Below are 27,716 nucleotides of genomic sequence, written 5' to 3' on the forward strand. Positions count from 1 at the left end.
GTGAGAGATGAGCCCCCTCATTTTTCAAGCCTACAGAGAAAGGAGCACAGGAACTATAAGAGCTACTGAGCTCTTGAAAACTTGAGGCTTTCTGTTTATCCTATTGTCATCCCCATTGTATTTGACCAACTGCACGAACAGATCAGTTACCTTGGTGTTAAAATATTATATTACCAGAGCTGACTTTCTGGGTATTAAACACCTGTTATAACAGGACTCAGTCCTCAACAGCTTCACAAGGCACTGCCTGAGTGATTGTTAACATATAAATTTAGTTACCTTTAATTTATATATCATTTCAGATTGGGGGGTGAGAGGGAGGGGAGTTGTTCTTTGTTGTTATTGCATTTTTTTAGAATAGAAAAAGAGAAAGAAAACCAAAGCATAAAAGATTAATATTTAACAATGCTAAGAAACTAATACAAAAGGGATTTGCTGTTATGGCACGTACCATCTCCCAGTCTTCTCTGAAAGAATAAAATACATGTGTTACTAATAGGCTTCATGCAGACTCTAGAGAGAATGTGAAGTAAAGTAAACAGAAGTGCATCATTTCTCCAAGCCACTGCAATAACTTCAGTTGACTTTACAGTCTTTCAAATCTATTTTAATTTCAGTTTTGAGAGTCTGAAAACTGACTGGTTAAGTCAGTTGCTTCCAGCAGCAGCATTTTACTTTGAATTTCCACAGCTATGACTTTTGAAAGATGAATTCCAATATTTTTTTCAGGGGGTGAGCTCTTTTCTTCCACTTACTGAGTGTCAATCTTTATTTGCACTTATTTTTATAGAGCTTTCACTATCCTCTGCATTCAGCATTTATGGTGTTTTGAAACAGCTAGTCTTTTTTTTTTTTTCGTAAATGACTGACAAGTATTCAAACAAATACTCAAAGGGATTTTTTTCCTACGGTATTTCATCCAGAATATCATATATCTTCTTGTTTAGTCTTAGGTTTATCCACTTGGGTTTTTGATAAGTTTTCATGTCTATTAGTGATACTTGCCTACAAGTTATGTTCACATTTGTCCCTTCTGATCTATATTCACAGAATCACAGAATCATTAAAGTTGGAAAAGACCTCCAAGATCATCTGGTCCAACAGATGGACCAGTATCACCCACTAAATCATGTCCCTAAGCACCATGTCCAACCTTTCTTTGAACACCCCCAGGGATGGCGACTCCACCACCTCCCTGAGCAAAAATATTAGATATCAGCATTGGCTTGGAGTTAAAAGCCTCTGACTGTTGAGGGCTTCTATTAATTACTCAATGTAAAAATTTTTTGCTTGTTTGTTTTAGTATGCTCTAAATAGCCCTTGTTCCTGTTCCTTTAGGAAATATATGTTTATTCTAAAATGACTGTTGAAGATGGAACATAAGTACACACAAGAAAGCCAGACAGCTGGTATATGAACTTTAATGAAAGCAGTACACTTTTACAGAAAAGTTTTTTGGGAACGTATTAAGTGCTCAGGCAGGCTTGTAGAGAATATCCTGAACCCCTTATTGCACCAGTGATGTTTGATTAGCACTAAAGTCATTTTCAGCATACTAATGCAATGGAAGTCACACACCTCTTTTCATATAAGCGTTGTTAGTAAGTTTACCTTTAGAAACTTTAGAAGAACTATATATATAGATAGTGTTGGTTTTGCTTCTGAAACCTTGCATTTATGAGCTTGATTTCAAATACAAATTAAAAAATAATCACAGCAATTTAGTTAATTTAGAGTAAAATGGGCACTTATACATTCAGCAGTTTTCAGCTTTCCTTTCCAAATGTTGCAAATCTTTCAGTGTTGAAAGTCTGGAAAGCAGTGTTTCTCTCCAATAATACACTAATACCCTGAAATTAAAAACAAGGGGTAAATACTGCTAAATGGAAATAGAAATGGTAGTTCATCTCATTGAACTGCAGGCGTAGGATGAATCTATGAGCAGACTTAACCTAAGTATTCACAGAATTTGTTTTAAATGTGTATTAAGGACCTATGTGGAACATTTTTCCACAGTGCTTTGCTTCATGATTTTTAACCCACCCAGAAAGACAAGATTATACCCATTTTACAGACAAAGAACCTTAAAATGTGGAAACTTTGGCTTTCCGTAAGTGAACAATTACTCAGATTCAAAGTTGAGCTTCTTGAACTGGAAGAGCAGGGGAGTTTCCTATACCACAGTTCTCACCACATTCTAATTTTCTGCATAAATACAGCAGGATTCTTCACAAACTGAACAGTAATGAGCCTTGTACCATCAGAAGCATTTAGTGATAATGAGCCTGGTACCATCAGAAGCAGTTAGTGAAAATAAGGATTAAATTTTGCTCTCTGTTTGGCAGTCATCCCATATTTGATGTTTTGTTTCTTTGCTTTCCAGAGATTTACCAGTTTCAAAACATAATTTTCAATGGCAACTGCTATTCCTGAGAAATGAGTGATATCACAGTCGTCAGAGCAGGAGACATACCTTGAGGACATTCATAACACTGAATGTATCGCTACTGACACTTAGAGACTAGGCAGCAGAAAGTCTACTTTAGATTTTATCAACCCAGTCTGCCTTAGCAGTTCTGTTGGCTGATTTCTAGAAAAAAAAAAATGACATGATAGATGAGAGTGTAAATTTTAAAAAATCTAGGTGAATGTCATGTTTTCTTATCACCATTTTCAACCTTAACTTTTTTTGCTCGTAATGGTATTTTCCTTTATGCTCCAGAAATGGCCAGTGGCCCTGTATAACTAGAATATGTTTGTATCCTTATCATCTCTGGACAACATCTCTGTGACAGCTGCCTTGAATGGAAACATGTTTAGAAATAGGCTTAATATCATTTTAGTTCAGAGCATCTTAGAATATAATCAACAACTTTCTGAACCAGGCTTTTTTAATGGTTTAAATCAGGATGCGAAATAATAAGCATAACATCATTTTCACTTCTTTTTCTGTACAGAACATGGTCTTTTCTTAACTTTCTTGAATTCATTACTTTTAACTGAATACACATTTTAATGATTGTGGATTCACTTTTAAACATTAACACAAATACAGACACAAAAGGTAGCCTGAAATTAAAAGTTGCAACTGCATTATAACGTATACATGTCTTCCTAGGCATAAATGCATGACTGGTGTATTGATGTTATTTACCTTTCTCCATATTCTAGAATTCAAAAAAAAAAAAAAAAAAGGCGTTTTTCCAGGAAGAAATAGAGCATGTGGTTCACTAGATACAAAGGTTTTGCTGTTCTTCCCAAAGTTTATGGTAGGTAAGCCTTACATACAATATTCCCTATTGTATTGCAAGTTGGTTTTTGACCCTGCACAAGGTCCACTATAGTCTTTTGCTCATATTGCCTTATCCTTTAATTCTTAAGGCTGATCCTTAGCTATTCAAGACAACTGAGAAGAACTATATAAGAGCTCTCATAATATGAAGTGATTGAGTAATACAAGTGGTTGGAAATCCAATATAAATTAAGTTCATGCATACTGAGAAGGAAAACACATTTTAAAAGAGGGAAACACCTTAACTTTACCAATTGAAGTGTTCGCTCTGAATGAGCTGCTGCCACTCAGAAGAAGTTTGGGAACATCCAAGATTCTAATATCCCGTGAAACAGTTTTTAAATATTCTATGAGATACACCAGCTCTGTGCTCAGTAGCAATTAAGAAAGCAAAGAGTAGGCCTTAGGAGAAATAAATAAATAGAAATCTTGGTGCACAAATATGAATTGGCAGGGCACCATTACCCCACATTGTTTTTCTCATTTTAGTCTCTCATCTCAAAAAGCAGAGTGATGAATGAGGTTAGAGGAAAAAAGGCAACAAGGATGATTGAAAGACTGGAGTGTTTCATTCAACAGATGTTCAGCTTCAGCTTCTCCAGTGTGGAAGAGGTGTTCAAAGAGCATTATGAAAGAGGTCTACAACATCAAGAGAGATGTGAGGAAAGCAAATAGACAATAACTATTCATCTTCTAATAGAAGAACTTGTGTGCATCTCATGAAGCAAAGAGACAAATTCAAACTGAGCAGTAGATACTTAGATAATAATTCATGCATAAGCTGCGAAACTGTGCCACACAGTGGAGATATTCAAAGGTTACATGGATTCATAAAGTGGTTGGATACGTTCATGGTGAAAAAAAAAATCTATTAGGGACTGTGAAACACAAGGACATCAGCTCTGATTCAAGATATGCTTTGGTTCAGGTCACTAGAAGATGAATGTCACTGAATGCTTTGCTTACCTTATAACCATCCTCTTTTCTGAGACGCCAGTTTTGTCCATTGTCTGAGACAGGACACTGGCACACATGCATTGGTCTGACCTGGTGTATGTAATTGGACCAGGTATAACATTGCTGAGTATTATTGCTTGCAACTCATTGCAATTTGCTGGTTCACCTGCTTAAAACTCCCGAGACGATCCTGGGTTACTGTTAGATGCTGTTGGTCGTGGACAGTAGGCACACCCAGCAACCAGTGTAGATTAACATGTCTGGAACTCTGCCTATCCTTTGCCATTAGAGGAATGGATTTTCTAATTCAGAACACTCTGAAATACTCTAACAAATACTGCCTCCTCCTCAAAGCTAATATTTGTAAGTATCATAAGATGCCCAAGCAGAATCACATCCCTAGTGTGCTTTGGACCTTCCTCATGGGTCTCACGCTTAAAAATTTTTTTGAGAACACTTATTCTGAGAAGCTCACCAATGTTAAGCAAATATAGGAGTTACTAAATGGCTCGATAATGACATTTGTTCCCCATCTCCTATGACTCCCCTGGTAGTGTGCAGCCTTCCTGCCCTGCAATCCTTCTTGTTCCTGGCTTTCAAGGACTCCCCTAAGCCAGAATGAACTGTGTATTTAGGTGTGCTGCTTGCCCCTGCTTCGTGTCAACATCAAGGACATATTCACAGCTCTGTGGTCATGACACTGGGATTTGTACTGACTCCAGGGGCTGGGTTTTCTGTGTTTGTCATCACAGAGCCCAGGCAAGGAGCTGCTGTGCTCTGTGAGCCAGCAGAGACAGGATCAAAATAAAGTATGAAAGCCTTTAAGGATATGCAGGATTTCTACTATCTATTCCTTGATTAAATGCATTGCAGCCTGGTTGTCACACAAACCCTGACCTGCTGGTGAACTCACGCTGACAAATGTGTGTTGTTATCAAAATAGGGAAGAACTGCAGGAAGTTAATGTCCCTTGCAATGTCCAGATTTTCCAGTCTTTGGGCCACATTATTTCTCCTTGAATAGCCTGCTAAATAAAAACTCCTCCAGAGTGACTGTATTGCCATTCCTGCTACAATAACTTGTGGGCCCATTTGGGATTTGTTAGTTAATTCGCCGCAGAGGGTTGATCCTGGCCAGCAGGTGAGCCCCCACCCCATTCCTGGGTTACTTGCCTCCAGCAGGGTAAGAGAGAACTGGAAGGGCAAAAGCAAGAAAACTCATGGGTTGAGATAGAGGCAGTTTAATAAGTGGAGGGGAAAAAAGGAAGAGAAAAACTGTGATGCAAAAGTAAGCACTCACCACCAGCAGACCAATGCCCAGGCCACCCCTGAGCAATGGCACCTTTGGGAAAACTCCCCTGTGCCCAGTTTTGCAGCTGGGCATGGTGTTGTGTGGTGTGGGACATCCTTTTGGTCAGCCTGGGTCAGCTGTCCTGGCTGTGTCCCCTCCCAGTCTCTTGCCCACCTGCAACCTATGTGCTGGGGGGCAGAGAGAGAGGCAGAGGAAACCCTGGAGGTGTGCAAACACTGCTTAGCCATAGCTACAGCACAGGGACGTAGCTGGTTTGGACTGTTTTGGTCATCAGTCTAAAAGCCAGCACCATACGGGCTGCTCTGAATAATACGAACTCCATCCTAACCAACACCAGCACAGCCAGATGGAAAAAATGTAGAGGGCCTTGTTCTCTGGTCTGTTGCAATAGTTGTGAACAGTGAAATATAAGCCAGTAGATTTTACATTGGTAATGGAGCAATGTATAAAATTAGACAATGTTACGTATGATGCCTTGTGGCTAGTTTAGGATTTAGAGAGTGTCCTTACTGTTTGTCCCTTCAGCAGCAATTTGCTTCTTTCTGTTGTGGGAAGGAGAGACTATGAACAAATGAAGTACAAACTTTGACTTAAATTTAAGGCATGAGTGATCTGGCTAGTCTCTAGCAAGTGCCAGCTCCCAGGAAAAAAAAAAAAAATCTCATGCTTTTCAAATCTTGCATAAAATTCAGAGGAAAATTAAATCAGTGTTTTTTCTAATATCTGTCACAAAGCAGACATCTCATCAGTGTGAAATATTTGCAGCAACAGAAGTGTTGTGGTGATAACTACAGGAAAATAATTGTAAAGGTTAGCTTAAAAAATATCGGTATGTCTAATACAAAACATTCTCTAGGGGGAAAAAATCTTTTCACTCTTCTATTTTGCTGCCAAATGTGATGGAGTGTAATATCTGGACTTTTCACTTTTCACCTCGTTTCTCTTTGCCTCTTACAACATTTTAAAATTCTTAATTTTGGAAACACTGCTAGAATAGCAAAAGTAGAAATGACAAGAGTCTATAGTACTCCTCACTGCTTCAGATGAGGAGACATAGCCCAGTGTCAGTGTATCCTGGCCACAAGTAAGGTCTTAGAAGCAAAAAGTTTGATTTTCAAGAGTACACGTCAGGTAAGCTAAAAGGGAGCACGGCTTTGTCTGCCTGTAGGAAGAAAGGGTTTTGAGGTTCTTTGGAGAGTTGGGAAGGAACATCATCAAGTGTAGGTCAGATAGATCGCCAGTTCTTTTTTGTATCTCCAAAAAGAAAGGTTGCACAATATTGTCTCATCGACCACAACTCTTTTGCTGTGAGATCACCAGCTTTCATTCATAAGTCAGAGCACAGCTGCGAATCCTCTGAGCCTCTGTGAACATTGTGCTTATTTCTTCTAGGACAGTGAGATGGATTTTTTGTTGTTTTGTTTTGTTTTGTTTTGCTTTTCATCAGGTTGGGTTCAATAAAGTGTGATTTAGGGCTTTCTCACAGTGCCTCTGGAGTGCATTTGGAAAAACCCTGCTGTTGCCATATGACAGGTGGTAGCAATGTGCTGCAGGTTGTGTTCTTCAGAGAGCTGCACTGCCTGACAGGCAGGAACACACGGACTGCAGAGCAAGGTACTCATTGAAATGATGATCAATGGAGGATGTGGCTTTTTAATAGCTTGGGTAGTAAGAGGACAATGCCTTTTCTCCAGGATACTTAACCTTCATAAAGCAGCACATAATGCTATTTCAGGCACTGGCTGCAACTGTTTAAGGAGTGAGGGCACACTGTTGGCCATCCTCTGGCAGGCGGTGATGTATGAAGGGGTGATTGATGAATGATTTGTGATCCTGTATGATTTATGCTAGGGGATTTTTAGATGAATTCCTTGTGCTAGGGCTCCTTGCATCTTGTTGTGTTGCATAAGCAGCAGATCTTAGCTAGGTATACAAAAAGATATTTGATAAATGAGTGTAAAAGAAGCTCCACAAAAGCTATGTTTTCTTTGTCTTCCCTAAAATTTTAGATTTATGGAGTCCTATGTAAAATATATTAGCTTGCATGTTTGGGACATAATTACACCAATCAGAAGAGCAATGTTGCCCTTAGACAAAACAGACAAATATTCCAAAAAATGAGTTATAATTGTATATATTACAGACTTTTTTTAAGCCTTGTTAACCACTTCTATAATGTATGTTACTTATAACTTTTACTTGGACAGCTTCTAATTATGTTTGTTTACAAAGTCTGTCTATTAGTTCTTTTTTCTGCTTACAGGTTTTATTACAGATACTCTCACTGTACACGGGTTAGTCTTTAATAGCAACAGTGTAATTAATGCCATATATATAAGCATTGTTCTGTGTAAGATTGTTTTTAGCAATGACAAATTTTACCTTCCTTAAAACAGATACTGTGTGATATTCTCTCTGCACAAGTGATGCTGCCATAGCTACCACCTGTGGAGTTGAACAATTATAGCAGAGAAAGGCTTGCCATAGAAACACTCCAGCAATGAATCACTCCATTCTTCCAGTGCTGCAATTTTTAGTCTAGCATAAATCCAATTGCTGGAACATAGGAAACACATAAATGATACCTTGGCATAAACAGTGTTTTAGATTATACTAGCAGACACAGAATTATATTACACACAGAAAATACATTTAAAGGCAGCCATCCAAGCTACAGAAATTTCTATAGGAAAAGATTTTATGCAGTGCACAGTCTTAGAGGACTCAAGCCAGTTTCTTACAGCTGCAACACAGACTGTTCCTGCTTTCTTTATAATCACAATACAAATTCAATCCCAACTAAGATATTTTGTGTTCAATTGCATTAGCAGAAACCACTGCCAGTGATCCCCTTCCCATAAATACCATTGTGACCTGAATATTATTGCTGTGTGACAAATTAAAATATTAAGAGTACTAACATATTTAAAAACAGCTTTGTCACTCATCTCTGACACCTTAAAAAAGAAATGGTAGTGCAAATACAGAAGGAAGGGGGGATGTAAAAGGAATTTGCTAATGAAATAATTATGATTGCTGATTTTATATTTTAAAGTAATCCAGTAGAAAAAAAAAAAAGATTAATAAATGCTTATAACCAGCCATGCTTTGTATCAGTTGCAGGTGAAGATCTGATAAGTTGTTATTTCATAGGTGAATCAATACCAAATTGTCCTAACAAATTATGGTGTTACGAGTATGGCATACCACATTTATATATATCATATATAAAATGTTCTAAGTGAATATCAACAGTCATAATTTCACAAATTACATCCAAAAATTAAAGTGAAAACAAGAAGAAATTCCAGTCTTTCACCTTTTCTTCGATATACCACACACATACAAATTGATTTCTGACTGTGCACACAAATACAAGATTTGTATTTTGATGTTGGAGACATTTGATTTATAGTACATCCTGCTGTCACACAATATATTTTTGTGTATTAGCTTTTCAAGCCCTTGAGTAAAGAAAGCAACATTTATTTATTTATTTATTTTTCTTTTCAAACAAGGAACAGGACTTAACATCAAAGAATTCAGGTGTTTTACCAGTTTCTGTAGTTGCTAAGTGGTTTCATGGAGATTTTTGTCTGCATTAAAGCATCTGCTACTGTGCTGAAGGTTATGATCCTCATGAAACCAGTCAGCTGGTTCAGACACAAACTGAACATTCACACAGTGGTCTGATGCTTCAACAAGTTAAAAGCTATTGTGTTGGAGATTCAGTCACTGGTAGAATTCGAGAGAAACATGCTCTTTGATGTGAAAGCTGTTTAGTTGTTTGGGGACCTCAACTCCAGGGAACTGCTTCCAGTCCTGAACCTCTTAAAAAGCCTTTACAAAGCATGTCAGAAAATGGAATCAGTTAACAGAGAAGTTGTTTTTGTTTGATTAATAATTGTATAATTCATTTGGTTAGCAGAGTGCCGTTTGTATTTTTAATTTCTACATATCTGTCTCATAATTCTAGTGCAATTTTTGGTATAGGTCTCAAATAAACTTTAGATTCCAGGCCATGCTCTAAGTTAGTCTTTAAGCACAAGAGTCTTTCAGAATACTTTTGGGAGCATTTTTCACTTCCTCTTTGCAGCTAGCAATGCAAGAGTAAATCTTTTGGTCTGGACTAAGAGCAATCAGTAGGTACCCACCCATGCCTTTGATCAGGGACATAACAGAAACAGTGAGAACTCAGCTTCTAGTTGGTACTCCTGAGTCACTTTTGCTCTTTGTCAATATAATTTTAATATTAAAGCATAAGCAGTCTAGAAGTAGAAAATGAGTACCCCCAAATTATATTTCCAATTGTAATTTTTCCTGCTGTATGTTACAGTCTACATCCAAAGCTGTGACTTTTCAGGAGCACCACAGATTTCAGTAGAGCCGTCCTTATTTAACCAACTGAGCCAAGAAGTTTAGGAAAACTCCAAGCCTTTCGTGTCCAGAAACAGGATGTTTAAATGTCTTCTCCAACCTGTTAGCCAAACTGTTTGAACAGCAAATCATGCTAACTAGCTCTAATGTGTGTTTTACTGGTAGGAGTATTGATATCAAAGGAAGACATTTTTACATCAATTTTGCAGCTGATATGGATTTGGCAACTATGCTTATTATAAGTTGACAGAAGAAAGTAAATAGAAAGGGTTAAAAGGTACTCTATCTTCTGCAGTATGCCTCTGTCTTATTTTTTCTGTGCATTTTTCTTCCATTTTCCTTAGGCACTCTCACTGCCTTTATGTGCTAACTTCAAAACAAAAGTGCGACCACAAGCATCACAGCTCCCTCTGTGCTCATTTCTACAGATACACGAAGGGCATGCCTATAAAACAAAATAAAGAGATAATGGCTGTAGAAAAGGAACAACCAAGATAATTTACATGAAGAGAGAATGCATAGTAATGTCAATACGTGCTAGTAAACTGAGAACATACCCTGCTTTCCCTGACGGATTAGCAGTCAGGATGAAACATCCTGCTATGTTTTTACTACAGCTGGTAACTGTGCTAATTAGATTAAAGTTTGTCTGCATTAGTTTAGCCTGGTATGTCATCCAGCTATGCCAATTTTCAAGAATAGAACGTTTCTAACTGTGGTAGTTCTTGCACGTTTGAAAAATGCCATCTCTCAGTTTTAAAGCATTTGATTTCACAGTTTTTAGGGCACCTTATACCCTTCATAATTCATAGCCATCATCCAGAAATGTGTGAAATTCAAAGCTGAGGCAGCAGGCAAAGTAAAAGGTCAACCTACAAGACAGAACTGAAGCTATTGATAAAAACTATATTGTAAAAGTAAATGAAAGCACACAGTGATTGCTGACTTTTGACTTCAATCAGTGTTGTCAGTAGTTCTGGTACTCAGCACTTCTCTTACACTTCTTACATTCAAAAAGTTGTACAAGCTTAGGTAATTAGTCTTTGTAAAAGGCTTGTGCAGTCTGCTATATGTTACCTTTAATTTGCAGTAGGATAATAATTGGTAGACAGGTGAAGATTTGGTCCTTCAAATGTGCTTGCTCCTAATTCTTTTTGTTTTCCATTTTTGTGACCTACTTTTGATGTCACTTAAAGAATGAGCATAATCTGAATTAACTGTAGATATTCAGATAGAACCGTGGGCAGAGGGAAGCTACGAAGTTTTCTTTAACCCTGCACAGCTCAATTATTGTATAAAAAGAAATCCTGTGCTGCGGGGATTTCTTCCAGCTTCTGAGAGCTGGGGCACCCCAAAGAAAGGATGCACAAGGAGACGTGTCTGTGGCTTTCTTCCCCTCTCTTATTCTTGATAGTACAGGAAGACATCTGGAGTACAGTGGGGAAGCAAGTGAATCTCAAAAAGGGAGGAAGAAAGAGACAGAGGCTAGACATCCAAAATGTATGTAATGTATATAAAATACTTTGTTTAATATGTTATGTTTTAAATCATATTTGCTGTGATGTGTAGGCAGAAGGAACAAGGGACTACTTTTCACTAGCCACTGTGCAAACACAGAGAATATTTGGCCACAAATGCTTACTGCTTTGAGGCATGGTTTGTAGGGAGGAAACCTTCTCTTATGTCACATGAAAGAATCAGAAGAAAACAGCAAGCTCCCAGATAGATAGATAGCCAACATAAATAAATACAGTTAAAAATGAGAAATCACACACAAGCTTTGAATAATCAAACAGGAGAGATATGGTGACCTCATTAATGTTAAAATATTATTGGAAAAGTATTATTGTGTTACACTGTTGCATGCATATTTTGAAATTATCTCTTTTTTAATTATTATTATTTTTATTTTTAAGATAGAAACAGGAAGTTCAGAGGCTGAGGTGAAACTAGAATAACTTGAGATTGTACCTAGGATTAAAAAGAAGGTTGTCCAATTGAATATACATGAGGTATTGGGAAGTAATTGTGTGAACAGCACCATTTGCTGTGAGAACAGTGAAAATTCGAAGCCTAACTTACACTTTTGTGTGAATTCCTACCAATTCCTGGCTCCAAGCCTTGTACATAGACCAAACCTCTAAGAAAGTACTGATGATGAACTGCTTATGGTTAGAAATGTTTTTCAAACACAAAAGGTAATGGGTGCTAAATGGATAAGAAAATGCTGAGCCACTGATTATTGGAGTTACAAATTGGTAGAAGAACTAGAGACACAGCACTGAAGAGGTGGTTATGAAAACTTCTTTCCATAAATTGAATTCACAATGGGCTGGATAGAGTTTGCATAAATAAAAAAAATCTGGTTTAGAAACAGAAAAAATTGTTAGGAAGAAACTGAGAAAGAAAGCATAATGAACACTGGATTTACACAAATTATACCTCTTTCTACAGTCTGCTGTTTCTGGATTTAGATTAAACCCTTTATAGTTCAAAAGTATTATGCTGTGAATTTAAAATAAATGCTGTTATTTTACAAATTATTCACAGTTTTGTTCGTCAATTTTGTTATTATCCATCTCACAATCAGTGTAACAAACTATAGTTGCTCTGTGAAGAAACATTGAAACCTTCGAAATTACTAAATTACATAGTTCTACAAGCTATAAATTCATCTAATGTTGCAGTGATTAATGGTTTTGTGCTAAAAGATTTCTTCAAAATTCTAACAGAAATGATTAATAGTATACAATGCTACTTTAATGAAAACAGGGCAAGAAGCAATATGATACATGCTAATGTTCAGCGTTACTGTTTTGGATACAGTGCTGGTGAGTCTGCTTGCAAGTTGTAAATATATTGAAGCAAAGGTTGATTAGGGCACTGCTGGGAGTGATTGCAAACTTGCTGTCATAGAAGAATTATGAGAGATTTTCAAAGGACAAATAGGAGTTATGCAGCTTTTTGCTTTCATGTGTTGGAGATCTGTCTACTACTTTGTCTACTTTGTCCTGTCTGTGTTCCATAAAGTGCTAGTTTTTAATTATCAAAATCATTGCCTTTCAGCATTTTTTTTCATTTGAATTTTCATAAATACATTTTAGCAGATGATAAAATCTATTTAACATTTGTCCCATACAACCCAAGGACAGGAAAGAATTCAAAAGTCTGAGGAGACTGGGGAAGGGCTAATACATGTAAGTCTCACCAACATGATTTCAGTATTTCACCAACATGATGTAAGTAACACCAACATGAATTCAGTGAACTTTCTGAAGCTTAGGTATCATTTCAGGAGTGTATTCTTGTTTGAGGAAGGTCATATATGCTTAAAAATGATAAGATTGAGCAGATGCTTGTTGTTATTTGCCTGAGATGGATTAAGCATCTGTTTAATTAAATTTCTTAATTTGATTTTATAATTATTATTTTTTTCATTTGAGCTGAACGATTTTATATGCAAGAGTCTCTCGTGTATTGGCAGCAGGCAAAGAAAGCGCTGAAACCTTTTTGTCACTCCTTTTCTCCATTTTGAAGTGAAAATGGATCCTTCCCACTCTAATACTTTTAACATGGATCAAAGAATTTGGAGATACAGCTTAAGTGTGAGATCTGCAGTAGAATCAGGGGCCATTTAGTCCATGCTAGAACCAGCATAACAGTGAGAGTAAACCTGCCTCAAACAAAATTTAGAGCAAAACCTTTTTTTCATGAGTGCACCCAACCAATCTGGAAGTATTTTTCCTAGGAGTTTTCAAAAGCAATTTTGTTCACAAGTGATTTAGACTTGGTTTAAAGAGAGCTTGTCAGTAGTTGTTTATACAAAGAGAAACAGTTTAGAAAGTACTTTCAGTGAAAGGAAAGGAAATTTAAAGTGAATCACCAGAGCTTGCAGAATAATAATTCCTGATAGGGGAAAAAGGATTCAAAACAGTAAAGCTAACAAAAGCACTCAGATCTAGAGAAGATACCATAATTGAGGAAACCTGGCTGAAAGTACCAAAGCAGCAGGAAAGCTGAATTGATTTTTGGAGCTGTATAATACAAGGAAAGATTGGCAGATATATTATATACTAGAAAATCACCTGCTGTGCACAAGGAAGAAATGCCTCTTTTATGTATTGTCCTTTGATATTTTTAAGATTATTGATGGGATACGGTTATCCTTCTGGTTGCAGTGAGTTTCTGTGGATTTGTCTATTACACAAAGCTTTCCGAAGAAGAACCTAATCACTTTTACATTATTCAAGTATTTTCTAAAAGAAGATTTAACAAGTCTTTGCATGAAGTGTAATTCAAATTAAACTGGCAAAGTACGATGCTCCTTTAAGTTTCCTTTTTTTTTTTTTTTTAATGGCAGTGGTAATAAATAATGGTAATAACTTTAAAATAAATGGAATTATATCTATTATTTATTAACTGAAGTAGCTTGGGAAGCTGTTTCCTTCAATTTTTATATCTTTATCTCAGATAATATAGTGATAGCAGTAAAAGAACTTGCATCATTAAATATTGAACCCACTACAACAAGCATTTTTTAAAATTCTTACTTTAGCACTGTCATGATTAAAGGGTGTTGCGTACATTCACTTTCAGGGAAGCCCTCTCACATACAGGTAGGCAAATGGCACATGCAGTGCTTTCAGTGGGGATCACAGAACACTTGTGGGCTCTGTAAGTAGTGGTATTCCACCTTTATAGATGGAAGAAACACAGGCCTATAGGAGACTGTAGTGTGCTTTGGAGAACCACACCACTGCATCACCGTAGTATAAATGATGTCTGTGATACGTTATACAGAGGAATTGTAATATTGTTTTCAAAAAGGGAATTAGTTTAAAAGTCAAAAACTGTAATTAAATACCGCTGTGACACAGTATTATCACGTTATAATAATTTCCTCTGCATTGTGCAAAATTTAAAAACACTAAGCTATCAAAAACTGTGTTGTCATCCCAAAGGTGGCACTCTTATGCAAAATTTTGATTTCATTAACTCAGAGCACTGAGTTAATTCATTAGCTCAGAGCACTGATGATTCCAGTAAAGATTCAAGGGGAAGAATTTTTATTACTGAATTACCAATGTCGTGTCAGATCTTGCACATGCTTCTTGATGATTTTCTTTCCAAGCCAAGGTCTACCTCAAAGATCAAAGAAATATTTTAACATGGGAAATGGTAATGAAAAGTATACCCCTTACCATTTCAGAAGAGGACTGTAAGAAGGTGGGAGAACAGTTCATCTTCCCTACGCATGCTACTTCATATACCGTAAGGCTGGTGACATGAGGTGACAGTGCCCTAGGAGTGTTGCTTTTGTCTCTTCCACTCCATTTCCATGGTATTTCTCTCTTCTCCCATTTTCTCTCATTCATTGTGACATTCCTCCTTCATACAATTCTGGATGCTTGTTTTGTTCTTTATCTACTTCAGGAGTAGCCCGAGTTTAAAATCTGGGGCTTTTTTTTATGTATATAATATATACCATCTCTGTCTGATTTTCTTTTGAGGACTGCATCTGTAAATCTGTGTCTATATTAGCAGATAATGCAGTTCAATAGGAGTAGTTTTACAGGGCATCTCAGTGCTGAGGACAACATCCTTACTACACCTTGTTTCAAGGAGCTTTAACACACACAATCTGGTCTGGCCCCATGCTATGGACGCCCATTAGCAGCTGGAGTACCTGAGGTGTGAGACAGTCTTATGGGTTGGGTTCATCTGAAACGGAGTTCATGTATTCTTCAGATCACTCCAGAGCATTTCAAATAGGGACAACAAAGAGATTAGCTTCAAAATCACTTTCTGGATCTGAACAGAAACACAAATGTAGACATGAAACATTTCTGCAAAACATTCTAAATTTCTTTCCAATTTTGCAGCCTCAAAATTCTGGTATTTTCCACAGTGTTTCTATTGGGCAATATTTATACATTCAGCCCACATTTATCCAATGACTTTTTCTAGGAGCCATTATAGGTGTATGGTATAAGCAAAAGATACTAGTATTCAGATTTGCTGCCCCTTTTCATTCTCTTCATGCATTTATAAAGAATGGCAGGATACCATGAAATTGTGAAAACCACCTGGGAGAAGCGAACTTCCTAGTCATTGAAGCATTTTTGTGCTCTTTCCAGCTGAAATTAATTCAGCAGAATATAAGGGACCTTGTCCTTTTTGAAACCAAGTACAGAAACAGACTGCTTCGAGAGAGAATAATAAGTCATTTGGGATTTTGTATTTCAGTACACTAATTCTTGTGAATTGGCTGTAATATTTATTCAGTGTGATTAACACTGAATAAACAAAATAAACACAAAGCTTGAAAATATCAAGCTATTATTTTGGAGAACTTTTTAAAAACTGTTTTCTTTGCCTCATTGGGAATCACCCTTCTTTGTCATTAGGGTTATTATATTTTGTTATTATATTTACTGTTGATGTAAATGGTAAAACAGTATTGTTTTAAAAACAGTAAAATGTTAGGACATTTCTCATTTTTATAATAATAAATACATTCCTCACCATTTTTGGTGAGTCTTGTTATTTTTAATCGTCTGTACAGCACTAAAAATAAGACTACAGAAGAAATGAAAAATATTGATATACATAGTTCAATAAAACAATATATTACATTTCTTTTTTTTTAAAGGTGAAGACTAAAGTCTCTGTATTTTGGCAGTCAGCAGTGATGATCTTTCTTCTCCTCTACAAACAAACACACACATTTGATAACTGATTTTAGAGAAGATCATCAGTGTCAATTGTAGATTTCCAGGAATAATTCAGTTTATTGTTGCTTTTTCAATTAGCTAAACTATGTAATGATGATATTGAAACAGCTGAAAGCAGGCTTTTTGATGCTGCACAAGTGAAGGCATCCCAGTACCTCATTTACATTCCTGTCCCAGTGTCTGCAGCAGATCTATAAATAGAATAGGCTACACACAGAAATTTATTATTGCAGCTGATAGCAATTTTCTTTTGCAAAGGTGTCTGGAGGCATTATTCATGAGATTCATTCTGGTAGACTTTCCAGCTGAGATTCTCGCTCCCCAGAACTGCGGGTGGTCAGTTTAGAAATATACTAATCAACTGCTATGCACAGGCTGTCACAAGGCTCCCTTATTTCCTTTAAAAAAAAAAAATGCAGCAGTTCTCTCAGAGCCAGATTATTTTCTCTAACCTGATTGCATGGATACTGTAAGCAGCGGACACATTTTTAAAAATCACATTTGTTTCGTATATCACCACTGAAATTCCTAATGATTATGCTATTATCAGGAAAAATAAAATGGCTGTGGTTTGACATAGCTCACATCATGTCTTCTGCATTCATACCCGTGGGCACATGTGACCTTATCAAGTATAAGACATGTTTCTGTTCAATACTGAAGATGTGTAGTAATCACATAAACTGACCTATCTAGCTGTCATCTGATTTCAGACATAAAACAAGGGGAAAATCAAATAAAGCCTTTAATGAAATGATATTTATACCAAGTGGTAGACAGGAATGCCTTACACTCCATGTATTCCTATTTGATTTTTATTTCCAGACTGTATCTGCCACTGTGCTGTCCTTGCATACTAAAAAGATACTTCATAAAAACAGAATATGCACATTCTTACCCCTTGAGACTTATTGGCACTTATTTTTTCCCTTGTCTATTCTAATATTTTTTTCATAGTTGAGAACATAAGATACATGAAAGCAGAGATATTTCCTGTTTATTCTGGTTCACTTTCAATATAATCACCACTGTAAGTATTCATATTTCAGTTTTCCTTTACTGTGTTATCAAGACCTGTAGGTAATACCTGAATGTACAAATGGTTTGCAAAGTAAACTAGTACCTTTGAATATCTTGTTTTTCCTTCTTTCCTTTTTTTCTGAGACATGATAGAAGAGATATTTTTCTTTAGCTGTTATTTTGACCATGTTATGAAAGCAGCAGCACAAATAACTAACGAGACTCATCAGAAAAAGTCATGTGTTTTACCATGAAAGGAAAACTAAATTAAAATATAAAACAAAAAAGAACCTGTCAACTCAAGTCACGCAGAAAACATTCTGACATCTCCAATGCCAGGTACACAAGAAAAAAAAAACAGGAGGACAAATACAAAGAAATATATTACACTCATAAGTCAAATGTCACTGATTTTCTGTGAGAATAAAACCCATCCTTTCTCAAATATGTTTACATTTTTTGTTTTGTTTTTAATTTAAATTTTCCAGTGATGCAGAAAATTGGTTTTGTGAATGCCCTAAACCCTACTCTGGAAAGCTCTGCCAGTTCGTGACTTGTGATAAAAATCCATGTGGAAACGGAGCTACATGTTTTCCAAAGTCCGGGCGAGATGCTGTTTGCCTTTGTCCATATGGAAGATCTGGCATCCTCTGCAGTGATGGTAAGAACTGTATGCTTCATCTTTCTTACAACAATGTTTTTATCATTCACAGAAGTTGTGGTAAGAAACAAGTTAAATACTTTGAAGACAAAACACTGTAAGTGACCACTTCCCCACTTTCATTGTTTCCTACCCAATGCCCAGTCCCAAGCAAAGAATGCCTGAGCTGAGCACCTGCTCTGCATGTTGTTTCATAAAACAGGAAGGGAGACAGAAAAATCACAAAATGATAGAAAACGTTGGAAAATACCTCCAAGATCATCTGGCCCAACTATACCCCTACCGATATCACCCGCTAAACCATGTCCCTAAGCACCAGGTCCAACCTTTCCTTGAATACCCCCAGGGATGGCGACTCCACCACTTCCCTAGGCAAACCATTCCAATGCCTGACTGCTCTTTCTGAGAAGAAATGTCTCCTAATTTCCAACCTAAATTTCCCCTGGCACAATTTGAGGCCATTCCCTCTAGCCCTGTTGCTAGTTATCTGCAAAAAGAGGCCAAACCCCAGCTCCCCACACTTTCCTTTCAGGTAACTGTAGAGAGCAAATTGGTTTCCCCTGAGCCTTCTCTTCCCCAGACTAAACAACCCCAGTTCCCTCAGTATCTCAGCCTGGAGTTGTGTTCTAGGCCCTTCACCAGCTTCAAAGCCCTTCTCTGGACATGCTCCAGGGCCTCATTGTCCTTCTGGTACTGAGGGGCCCATAACTGAGTAGACAAGCCAGGAAATACGGGGTAGTGGCTGATGTTTTAGTAATTTGCCTTAGGAAAACCTGAGAAAAATATTTGACTGAGAACTTCTTTGGACAAAACATTTCCTCCTGTAGTTTAATTTTGCTGTACTTAGGGAAGCATGACTTTGTACATGTTGTATATAAAAAGATTATATAAACAGTACTGTCTGGGTTATAAAGATACTACCAGGTGTTACAATGTGATGAATTTCTCAGGTCAGAAAGAACAAATTAAAAATGTAATGACAAGTAATGATTGACAGATCTGCATATAGAAAATAATTCCTGATTCTGAGCTGATTCAGAAGTGCATTTGAAATGCTTTTCAAAATTAATATGAGGTAATGTTCAGGTCAGATCAAAGGATTGCATTGTCTTTTTCATCATATCACAAATGTTTACCTCTTATTTAAAATGTCAATTAGAAGAAATTTCCATACTTTTCAGTAGAACTTTTAGGTTTTATCCATCATTTAATTTCACCCTGACACTTGATAGCCAATAGTAAGTGTGTAGATAAGTGTATAAAACGTATTGGTATTTTTCTGTCTGGAGTATTGGGACTTCATGTGCTGGGGTTAGTGTATGGGTATCACTTAGCCCTTGATAGATTTCTTTTCTACACACTTCTCTAATTGGTCTTTGAGCCCGTATAAATTTGATATACAACATCTTGCAACAAATGACTCCAGATGTACATGTGTAGCATGTGCAAAAGTACTGCCATGTATTTGCTTGCATGTGTCAATTGCAATGACACATTGCAATGCATCCAATGACCTTAATGTGTCAAGATTTGTGTCAGAACAGATCTTTTAAACTTGTTCCCTGTTTTGTGAATGTTCCCTGTTAACTTTATGCATGCCTTTCCTGATTTTAGGCATCCTCATTATAAGCCTCACAAAATGATTTCTAAAGAATCCAGACTGTTTCCTTAGTCTTGGTACACCAGCCAGGCTGTATCCAGACTGCCTACTCTGTTCCTTTTCAGTTCTACTGCATCCTTTTTAAGATGAGGGTCCAGAGGTGACCTCAATATTCAAGGTGTGATAATGCCACAGTGTTTGATATTTTTCTGTCAAAAGGACTATGTCTTTTTCTTAATCATTTCTTGTACTCTATTTCTTTTTATAAGTATGCTGAGGTTTTCACAAAACCACCTATTAAAACTCCTAAAACTCTTCTTCCTTTGCTGACAGCAAGTTCAGAGCACACCATTCTATGTGTCAGGCTAGGACTGTTTCTGTCATCTGCCTCAATTTACTAGGTTCTTCCACAACTCTTTGTAGTCAGCTGTCTCTAGTGTAAACTGAAAATACACAAATTCATGAGTTTGGTTAGACTACAAACCTAAAGCATATGAAAGCACAGAAAGGATGAAATTTTATTATGTGAAAAGGGAAAACTTTTTCTGGAGCATCACTATAAGAAAGAAAAATGGGGGAGAAAAAAATAACTTAGTAGGTCAGAGTATAAATCTTTTAGGGTGAATAAGTCTGCAACAAAAAATTATTGAAACATGAAAAATTATTCCACCAAGCTCTGTCTTAAGAGTTTAGAAGGAACAGAAATAAAGTAAGCACAGATACAAATCTTGTTAAGTTGCTCTGAAAGTTAAAATGAGCTGCAAAAGGTCTTTTGGTCACATAAACTAAAACTGAACAAAGAGGTGAGAAACACAATGCAGTGAATGCTGGGTACAGCCTTAGGAATAGTGCTAGCAAAACCAAAGCTATACATTTGGTGTGGCATTTGAAGATAATGATAGATTGCCTAATTACAATTGTGGAACAATATAAATTGCATTAGAAACAGAAGCCAACTTTAATTGTTTACTCTAACAAAATGAGTGGCCCAGATAATAAATTTATTAGAAAGAAATGGTCCATAAAATTTAAAGTCTAGATGCATGCATATTTATTTTTCTCCTGTTCAAGACACAGAAATAACATTGTCTCTACTATTGAGATTAGTCACCAAATTCATGCTACTTTGTGTCTGAAACTGAAGAAAAGCTGTTTCTCCTAGCTATTTATCAAATAATTGATGGTCTTCATCAATGTTGATGAACCTATCATGTTTAAACCCTAGTATGTTTATTTGTCACTAGATATTATTTACAAAAGACAAAGTAAAAGGAACTCAAGATGTTGACAGAGCCACAAATGAGCCCACTGCTACAGGTCTTGCCTGTGTCAGAGTTTCAAGTGCTACCAGTTAAATTAAGTCACACTAAGAACAACATGAAACTTTACAGATATGTAAGAGAATATGATAATAAAAGTGTTGTCACCATTGGGGGGGGGGAGAGAAAAACTGGCATGTGTTAAAAATACATTATTTAATGTGGAACGCGCAGCATTCTAAAAGTGAGAAAACTATATGGCATTATACAAATGACAAACAAGGCAAAAACTTAAAGATGGAGGGTAACTTTTATTAGACTAACCTATATAATATGGAGAAGATAGACAAGCTCCTGGGGCTAACAAGCACTTTTCGGTCTCTGAAGGAGATGAAGCATACTGCAATCTAACCAGGCTGGGAACAATTGCTCTGTGTTTATCTCAGTTACATTATACTAGTTCAGAAATCAAGAAAAGCTTTCTAAAAGCATGTCCATTTTTCCAAATATAAAAATAGTAAGATGCATTATCTGTCACTACACATCTTTCCTTGCTTTTATCACTAGATGACCACGTTACTCTGACTGCACGTTGACCATTACATATTGAAATCTCTCTCATGAAGACACGTAGATAAGGTGTAATGGGTCAGTGGGTGGGAGGACGATAATATGGGAAGACATGAACACTAAATTGCGATTACATAAAATCACTAGGCTCCTTTCAAGCTTCTTAATATAAAGGTACCCAGCTCTACTCTCTATCACCAGTTTTAGAAGCACTTCACTGCTGTTTGTTAGGGGAACTGGGCTGGATCCAGCAGCCTGGTAGAGGTGAGGCTGCTGCAGCTCCATGACCCAGGTCCAACCTGTACCAACGCACCGCACGTTCCCAGCTGCATACGCACAAAGAGCACACATATACACCCCACATGGACATATATACCTGTCCAGCCACACAAACCACAGATGGACACTTAGAGCACTCACACAAAGAGAACACCAAAGGTCCCATCTTGCTCCCCACTCTGGCTAAGCACAATGGAGGTCTGGTAGTGAGAATAAATAAAGAGATGGTACAAAATGGATCTCATCAGTGAGAATAAATAAAGAGATGGTACAAAATGGATCCTCTCAACAGCTGGGCTCACACCCTCAGTCTGCCCGGTAGCTGCCCATGGATCCCAGTCTCCCCAGTTGCTGGCACCTGGGTATACAACCCCCCCCCCCCCCCCCCCCAAGAGCTGGCTGGGACTTTCCTGTGGTCTCTCTTTTGGGGGAGATGCACCTGGATCCCACAATGTGTCCCATGCCCCCAGGCAGCAATCCCCCTCAGTCCAAAAGCCACTCCAGCATCATGGTTGGTGCCATGATTAGACACTGGGGCTCAGGCTCTCCTGGGACAGTCCAGACAGGGTGCCCCTTCCTCTGGAGCCTGATATGGTTTTCCACCTGCCTTTGGGCTCTGTGCATCTCTGGGCTTGTGGAGATGAGCCTGTGGTGGGCTGATGGCTCTTGTGATGGGCCACGGGTATCTGGGGTGGAGTGTTAATTGAGTTCCACCACCAGCTGGTGCCTCTGTGCTGCTTTCTGGGGTCACGGGCAAGCTTTTATGACATAACCTAAGACTATTGATTTCTGGTGTTAAAAGCCCTCATGAAAAAAAATGATGCCTGAAAGAGGATTGTAGTCACTGGAATAAAAAATGGAAAATATTTAGCAATTTACATCACCAATATACAATAATTTGGAACAGAGACGATGTCTGCATGAGCAGCTTGACTCAGTCTCTGAAGTAACTTAGTTTTTTTAAGCTGTACATGAAGGGATCTAGAGCATTTAAACCAAAACCAGTTATTGCTAGTAGATTTGTATAAAAGCAGCCAAAATTCAAGTCCTGGTCTGATAAATTTCCTTTTACATTTAATTTAGTAAAAACTGGCTTACACTGTGTTTCTTGCAGATTGTAAATGAAAGTGTCTGTATCTTCCTACTCTGGTGTTTAGGATCACACTGGTGAATGAAAGTGCTTGCAAATCTTACTATTTTGGACCAATGAACACACATTCTCCAACAGCGCTAAGAACATTTTTTTTCTGTGAAACTATTTTTAAAATACCTCCTATATATTTATTTTTTTTTACTTTCAAAAGTTGGTCAGGAAGATATATCAACAAGTCATTATGGAAACAAATGAGGATTAGGTTAGAACTAGAATGGGCTGTCACCTGGAGAGATTTATCATTTCATAAGATCTGATCTAAATGAAAAATTGCAATCCTTCCTCCACTCAAGGAGAAAGCCTGAGCTCAAACATGTCCATACTTCAACTCTTTTAAAATATAAGAGAATTCTAATTATAAAAATTTAAATATAAATGTGGCCAAATTACTAAGGTTAATATGAAATGCAAGTCAAGTATTTTCAGTTAGCCTAAACTATTAAAAATACTTGTAAAACTAAAGAGAGTTCACCATTCTTGTACATCAAAAAAAAAAAAAAACTTCAGTTGCTACGATCTCAGTCGCCAGCCTTTCCTTCTCTTTCTTCTCTTTCTCTTTCTCTTTCTCTTTCTCTTTCTCTTTCTCTTTCTCTTTCTCTTTCTCTTTCTCTTTCTCTTTCTCTTTCTCTTTCTCTTTCTCTTTCTCTTTCTCTTTCTCTTTCTCTTTCTCTTTCTCTTTCTCTTTCTCTTTCTCTTTCTCTTTCATCTCTTTTCCTTTTCCTTTTCCAACACCTGCAGTCATGTACAATCTGGGGTCATTCCCTGGCTCATACAGGAACCTGATATGGTCTGTAAAATATGAGCTCCATATGTTTGAAATAAAGTAAGAAATTCAAATATAAAAAAAAATCAGAAACCATAAAGAGGAAATATCCAGGTGTCACTCTACTGCTGAGTTGTGATAGCCTCATAAATGCTCATGGAAAAACATGAAATACAAATGGTTCATTCACCAGGAATGGAAATGAACACCTGGAGTTCTCAACCCTTGATGTGGTTAATTATATATTACACAACAAATTAGACCCTTCTGAAAAGCTGTTGGTCATAATAGGAAGCATTTTATGCTTCAGGAGTCAAGGGCAAGCACTTTGTATACTCAGAGATTAGTTTAAAAGAAAGAGAAGCATTTCAATGGAGTGCGCATTGCGAAGATGAGTAATTGTGTAAACTGCAGTCTTTTAGACCAAACTGCGGAGTTTATTTTAGTTTTGCTTTGTGAAGGTATAACTGTGACAAGATCAAATAGAATCCTAACTGTGACATTGTGTTTGATGAACACACACTGAAAAGGGCTGTGCCCAGCATGTATTCACAGCACTCTGTAAGTATGTTCATTGCAACACATTTCTGAGCAACATTTATGGTAATGTTTGCCAGTCCAGAGGGTCTGGCCTGTGTTTTCTGTAGGATGTATTCCCTCATGTATAAAATTCATTTCGAAGTGCTGAAGTGGGAATAGCCACTTGCTCCAAACTCTGTGGAGTGAAAATCAGCCTGCAAGTGAAGTGTTCTCTGCAGCTATGTTTGTCACACAATGTCACCTTCAGAGCTTTTTACATCTGCAGACTAAATTGTGCAGTTCAGTGACGATGGATGCTCAAGGGGAATTTCCTCAGATAAAAAAAAATGCCTCACAAGGCTCTTGGTCAGTGGTAAGAGACTTTGGGGAATGCTGATCAGGATTTCTTTTCTCCTGTTCAAGTGAATTTATTTTCTGGATCATTATCTGGGCCTTAATTTCCCTCTTTCCTTCCCTCCAAAGTAAGGTATGTCATAAAAATTGTACAAAACACACATGCACACAGTCACACGCACACACTTGATGTCACTGCTCTGTTACCAGTTTTTCAGTTTCATCCTTGAGCAGTGAAATCAGTTTTGTATCAAATCTCAGCTTCCACTTAGAAGTGAAAAAATTACTACTCCATAGAGTTACAGAAATAAGCTAAGCTAATAGGGCCCATGGGCTCCATAACAATACCACATAACTATACCACTGATCCCACAAAACAGATAAAATGAATGCTTGAGATATTTTTCTTGGAGGGGAGCACACACCTGAATTTGCCGTTATGTGGATCACTAACTCCTCATACAATAGTCTTCCAGACATCGTGGGTCATCTAATACACCCTTGAACTTCCAGTTGGCACAGCTCCTCCCTGCAGCTCAGGCCACCCTTACCTTTACCTCCTTGCATTTCACAGAGCTTCTGGTAAGGAAAGTGGGTTGATTGTTAAAGAAAACCGTTTTTTACATAGAATAAATATCAGCTTACTTTGCTCATCTCACCTCTCCTTCACAAGTTTTGCTGTATCTGTTACCTGTTTGTACAACAAGCCTTCTCTCTCATTTCCACTGTTGGTCCCTGAGTACCTCCCTGTCCTCCCTAACCCTCTACTTCTTTCCAGGCACAAAGGACGGGGGAGTTGTAGCAGAAAGTTTGTCTTCCCTTCACCTGTCAGCCAGCAATCCCTGATTTGATACCTTGTAATGTAATGCCATGCACAGAAAGAGGTTCCTACCTCAGAGGTACCTGCACAGAGGTACCTTCCCTGTGCCAGAGGTCTGCATGCAAATTTGTATTTAAAATCGGCCATTGTGAATATATATTGATTTATAGAAATTGATTTGTAATTTGCTTTGCTTTGTTAAGCCAGCCACTTTCATTAGGAGCATAGCTTGTCAATTAAACACCTGTCCTTTTTGCTGCCTCCTTAGAAACATGATGAGTAAGAGCATGAACAGACCAGCAGCACTTAAAATGTTTTTGTAAACTCAGCAAAGGGAATATTTTTCTCTCTGTTCATTCATATTTCTATGCTCAGGAGCAAGATTTTGTTTACTAAAAGCTGTACTGCAAACCAGCAAAAGGAATGATGGCTGCAGAATTTCATGACAACAAAGGACACATTTCTGAAGACTTTTATACATCTTAGAAGGCTGCAAAATATGTTTACCAGTTATTCCCATTTCAATATTGTCTTCTCAAGTATGTGAGTTGTTTTTTAGGAGAATTGATTAATACTCATCCCCAAATGTATATGGCTGCTCATCCTGGAGCCAGGCACTCAGCTGATAACTGTTCAGAGATTGTCAATTATAATGTAAAGAATTGGCTTCTCTGATTGTAATTCTACAGTCTGAAGTCTTCGCCTCTTTTTTATCCCATTCATCTGTCTTGTTTTTTACAATGAATTGTAAAGCTGTGGTCGAAGATGTATTGGCAGTGAATGCTGAAAGGAACATTTATTTTAACTCATAACAGAAAATTCAAAGATAATGAAACCATTTTTCTCTTTCTTCCTTGTCACTTTATTCTCTCCTCTTTGTTAAGATTTTTTTCAAACTATACTTGCTTTTTTCACCTCCCACTTTTGTATTCACCTCTGATGTGATGTACAGTCCTAGGGAAGTAGGTAGCCAACCGTATTTATATATTTATATAATGGGATAATTTGTCATTATTTGTTTGAGAGTCAATGGGACATATCATACCTTATTACCTGTTTGGTACTGGGAATGCAGAATAGGACAGTGATAAATGGCATAAGACTGACAGAGAGACATAGGATGGGATCAAGGACAAAAAAAGTTGATAAAAGGCTTCAAGTTCTCTGTCAGAGCCGTTTGTGTTTTAGGCACAGTTAATTTGGAGTGTGGCTTTGCATGGCTCATAAGAATAGCCTTTGGGACACAACTCTGTGCTTTATAACTTCATACTGTATACTGCAAAAGCAAAAGTGTGGGAATCTGGCTTGGATGGTGGCTAGGCAGGAAAAGGAAAATAACAATGGAGCCCAATGGAGACAGCTGTGCCCTCTGCTCTTCCTTCAGCAATAAGTCTTTTGAAAATAACATTTTGAAGGACTATTTCTCAAGGAAAAGAGGGCTTCAAGATTACACAATTTTCTACCTTGGCTCCATACATTTATAATAAAAAAGATAGAGAATAAAAGGAAAAGGTGGAGTTACATTACTTGATGTGAATTTACCATCTACTGTGTTTTTCATATAGTTGTGGGTTTTTTGTTTGTTGCATTTTTAAGTTAAAAATATGTAAGAGTATGGCAAAGTAGTCTGTTTTAAATTTAGACTAACGAAGGTCATTGTATGAAAGATATCTCAAAGACTGAACATTTTACCCCAATACGTATTTACCGTAACCTTTCAGGTTTTGATGTGATTGGATAAAGACCTGTTGATAAATAACACTTAGTGCAGAGAAGAATCATGATTTAAAATGTGGCATAAAACTGTAAGCAACCACCCAGAAACAGATAAAACATGGATAAGTATCTTCTGACAAGTTAGATTTATTAGATTAGCCTGAAATGCAAGCTTTTGACTCAGGATTAATTAACATATCTAAATACTTTTTACCCTTCAGAGATCGCCATAGGGAGGACTGTTTATGAACACTTGCTGCGTGTACCTGCCTGCTAAAGATAGGGTAGTTAATTAGACACTGCAGCTCACTTTTAGTAGGTGTCAGAAACT

General features: G+C 37.3%; 1 protein-coding gene across 1 annotated transcript in view; it reads left to right on the forward strand.

Moving 5' to 3' along the window:
* The window catches only part of EYS (eyes shut homolog), a gene marked incomplete at both ends in the record, with an annotated part of 718,966 nt that overhangs the window by 640,906 nt on the left and 50,344 nt on the right, over positions 1-27,716 (forward strand). The window contains one exon of the mRNA XM_084285295.1: positions 18,180-18,352. Within this exon, the coding sequence (XP_084141421.1) occupies positions 18,180-18,352 (173 nt within the window). The remainder of the gene's footprint in view (positions 1-18,179; positions 18,353-27,716) is intronic.

Source organism: Netta rufina, assembly GCF_964035555.1.
Source record: "Netta rufina genome assembly, chromosome: 3".
In the NCBI taxonomy this organism is placed as follows: Eukaryota; Metazoa; Chordata; class Aves; order Anseriformes; family Anatidae; genus Netta; species Netta rufina.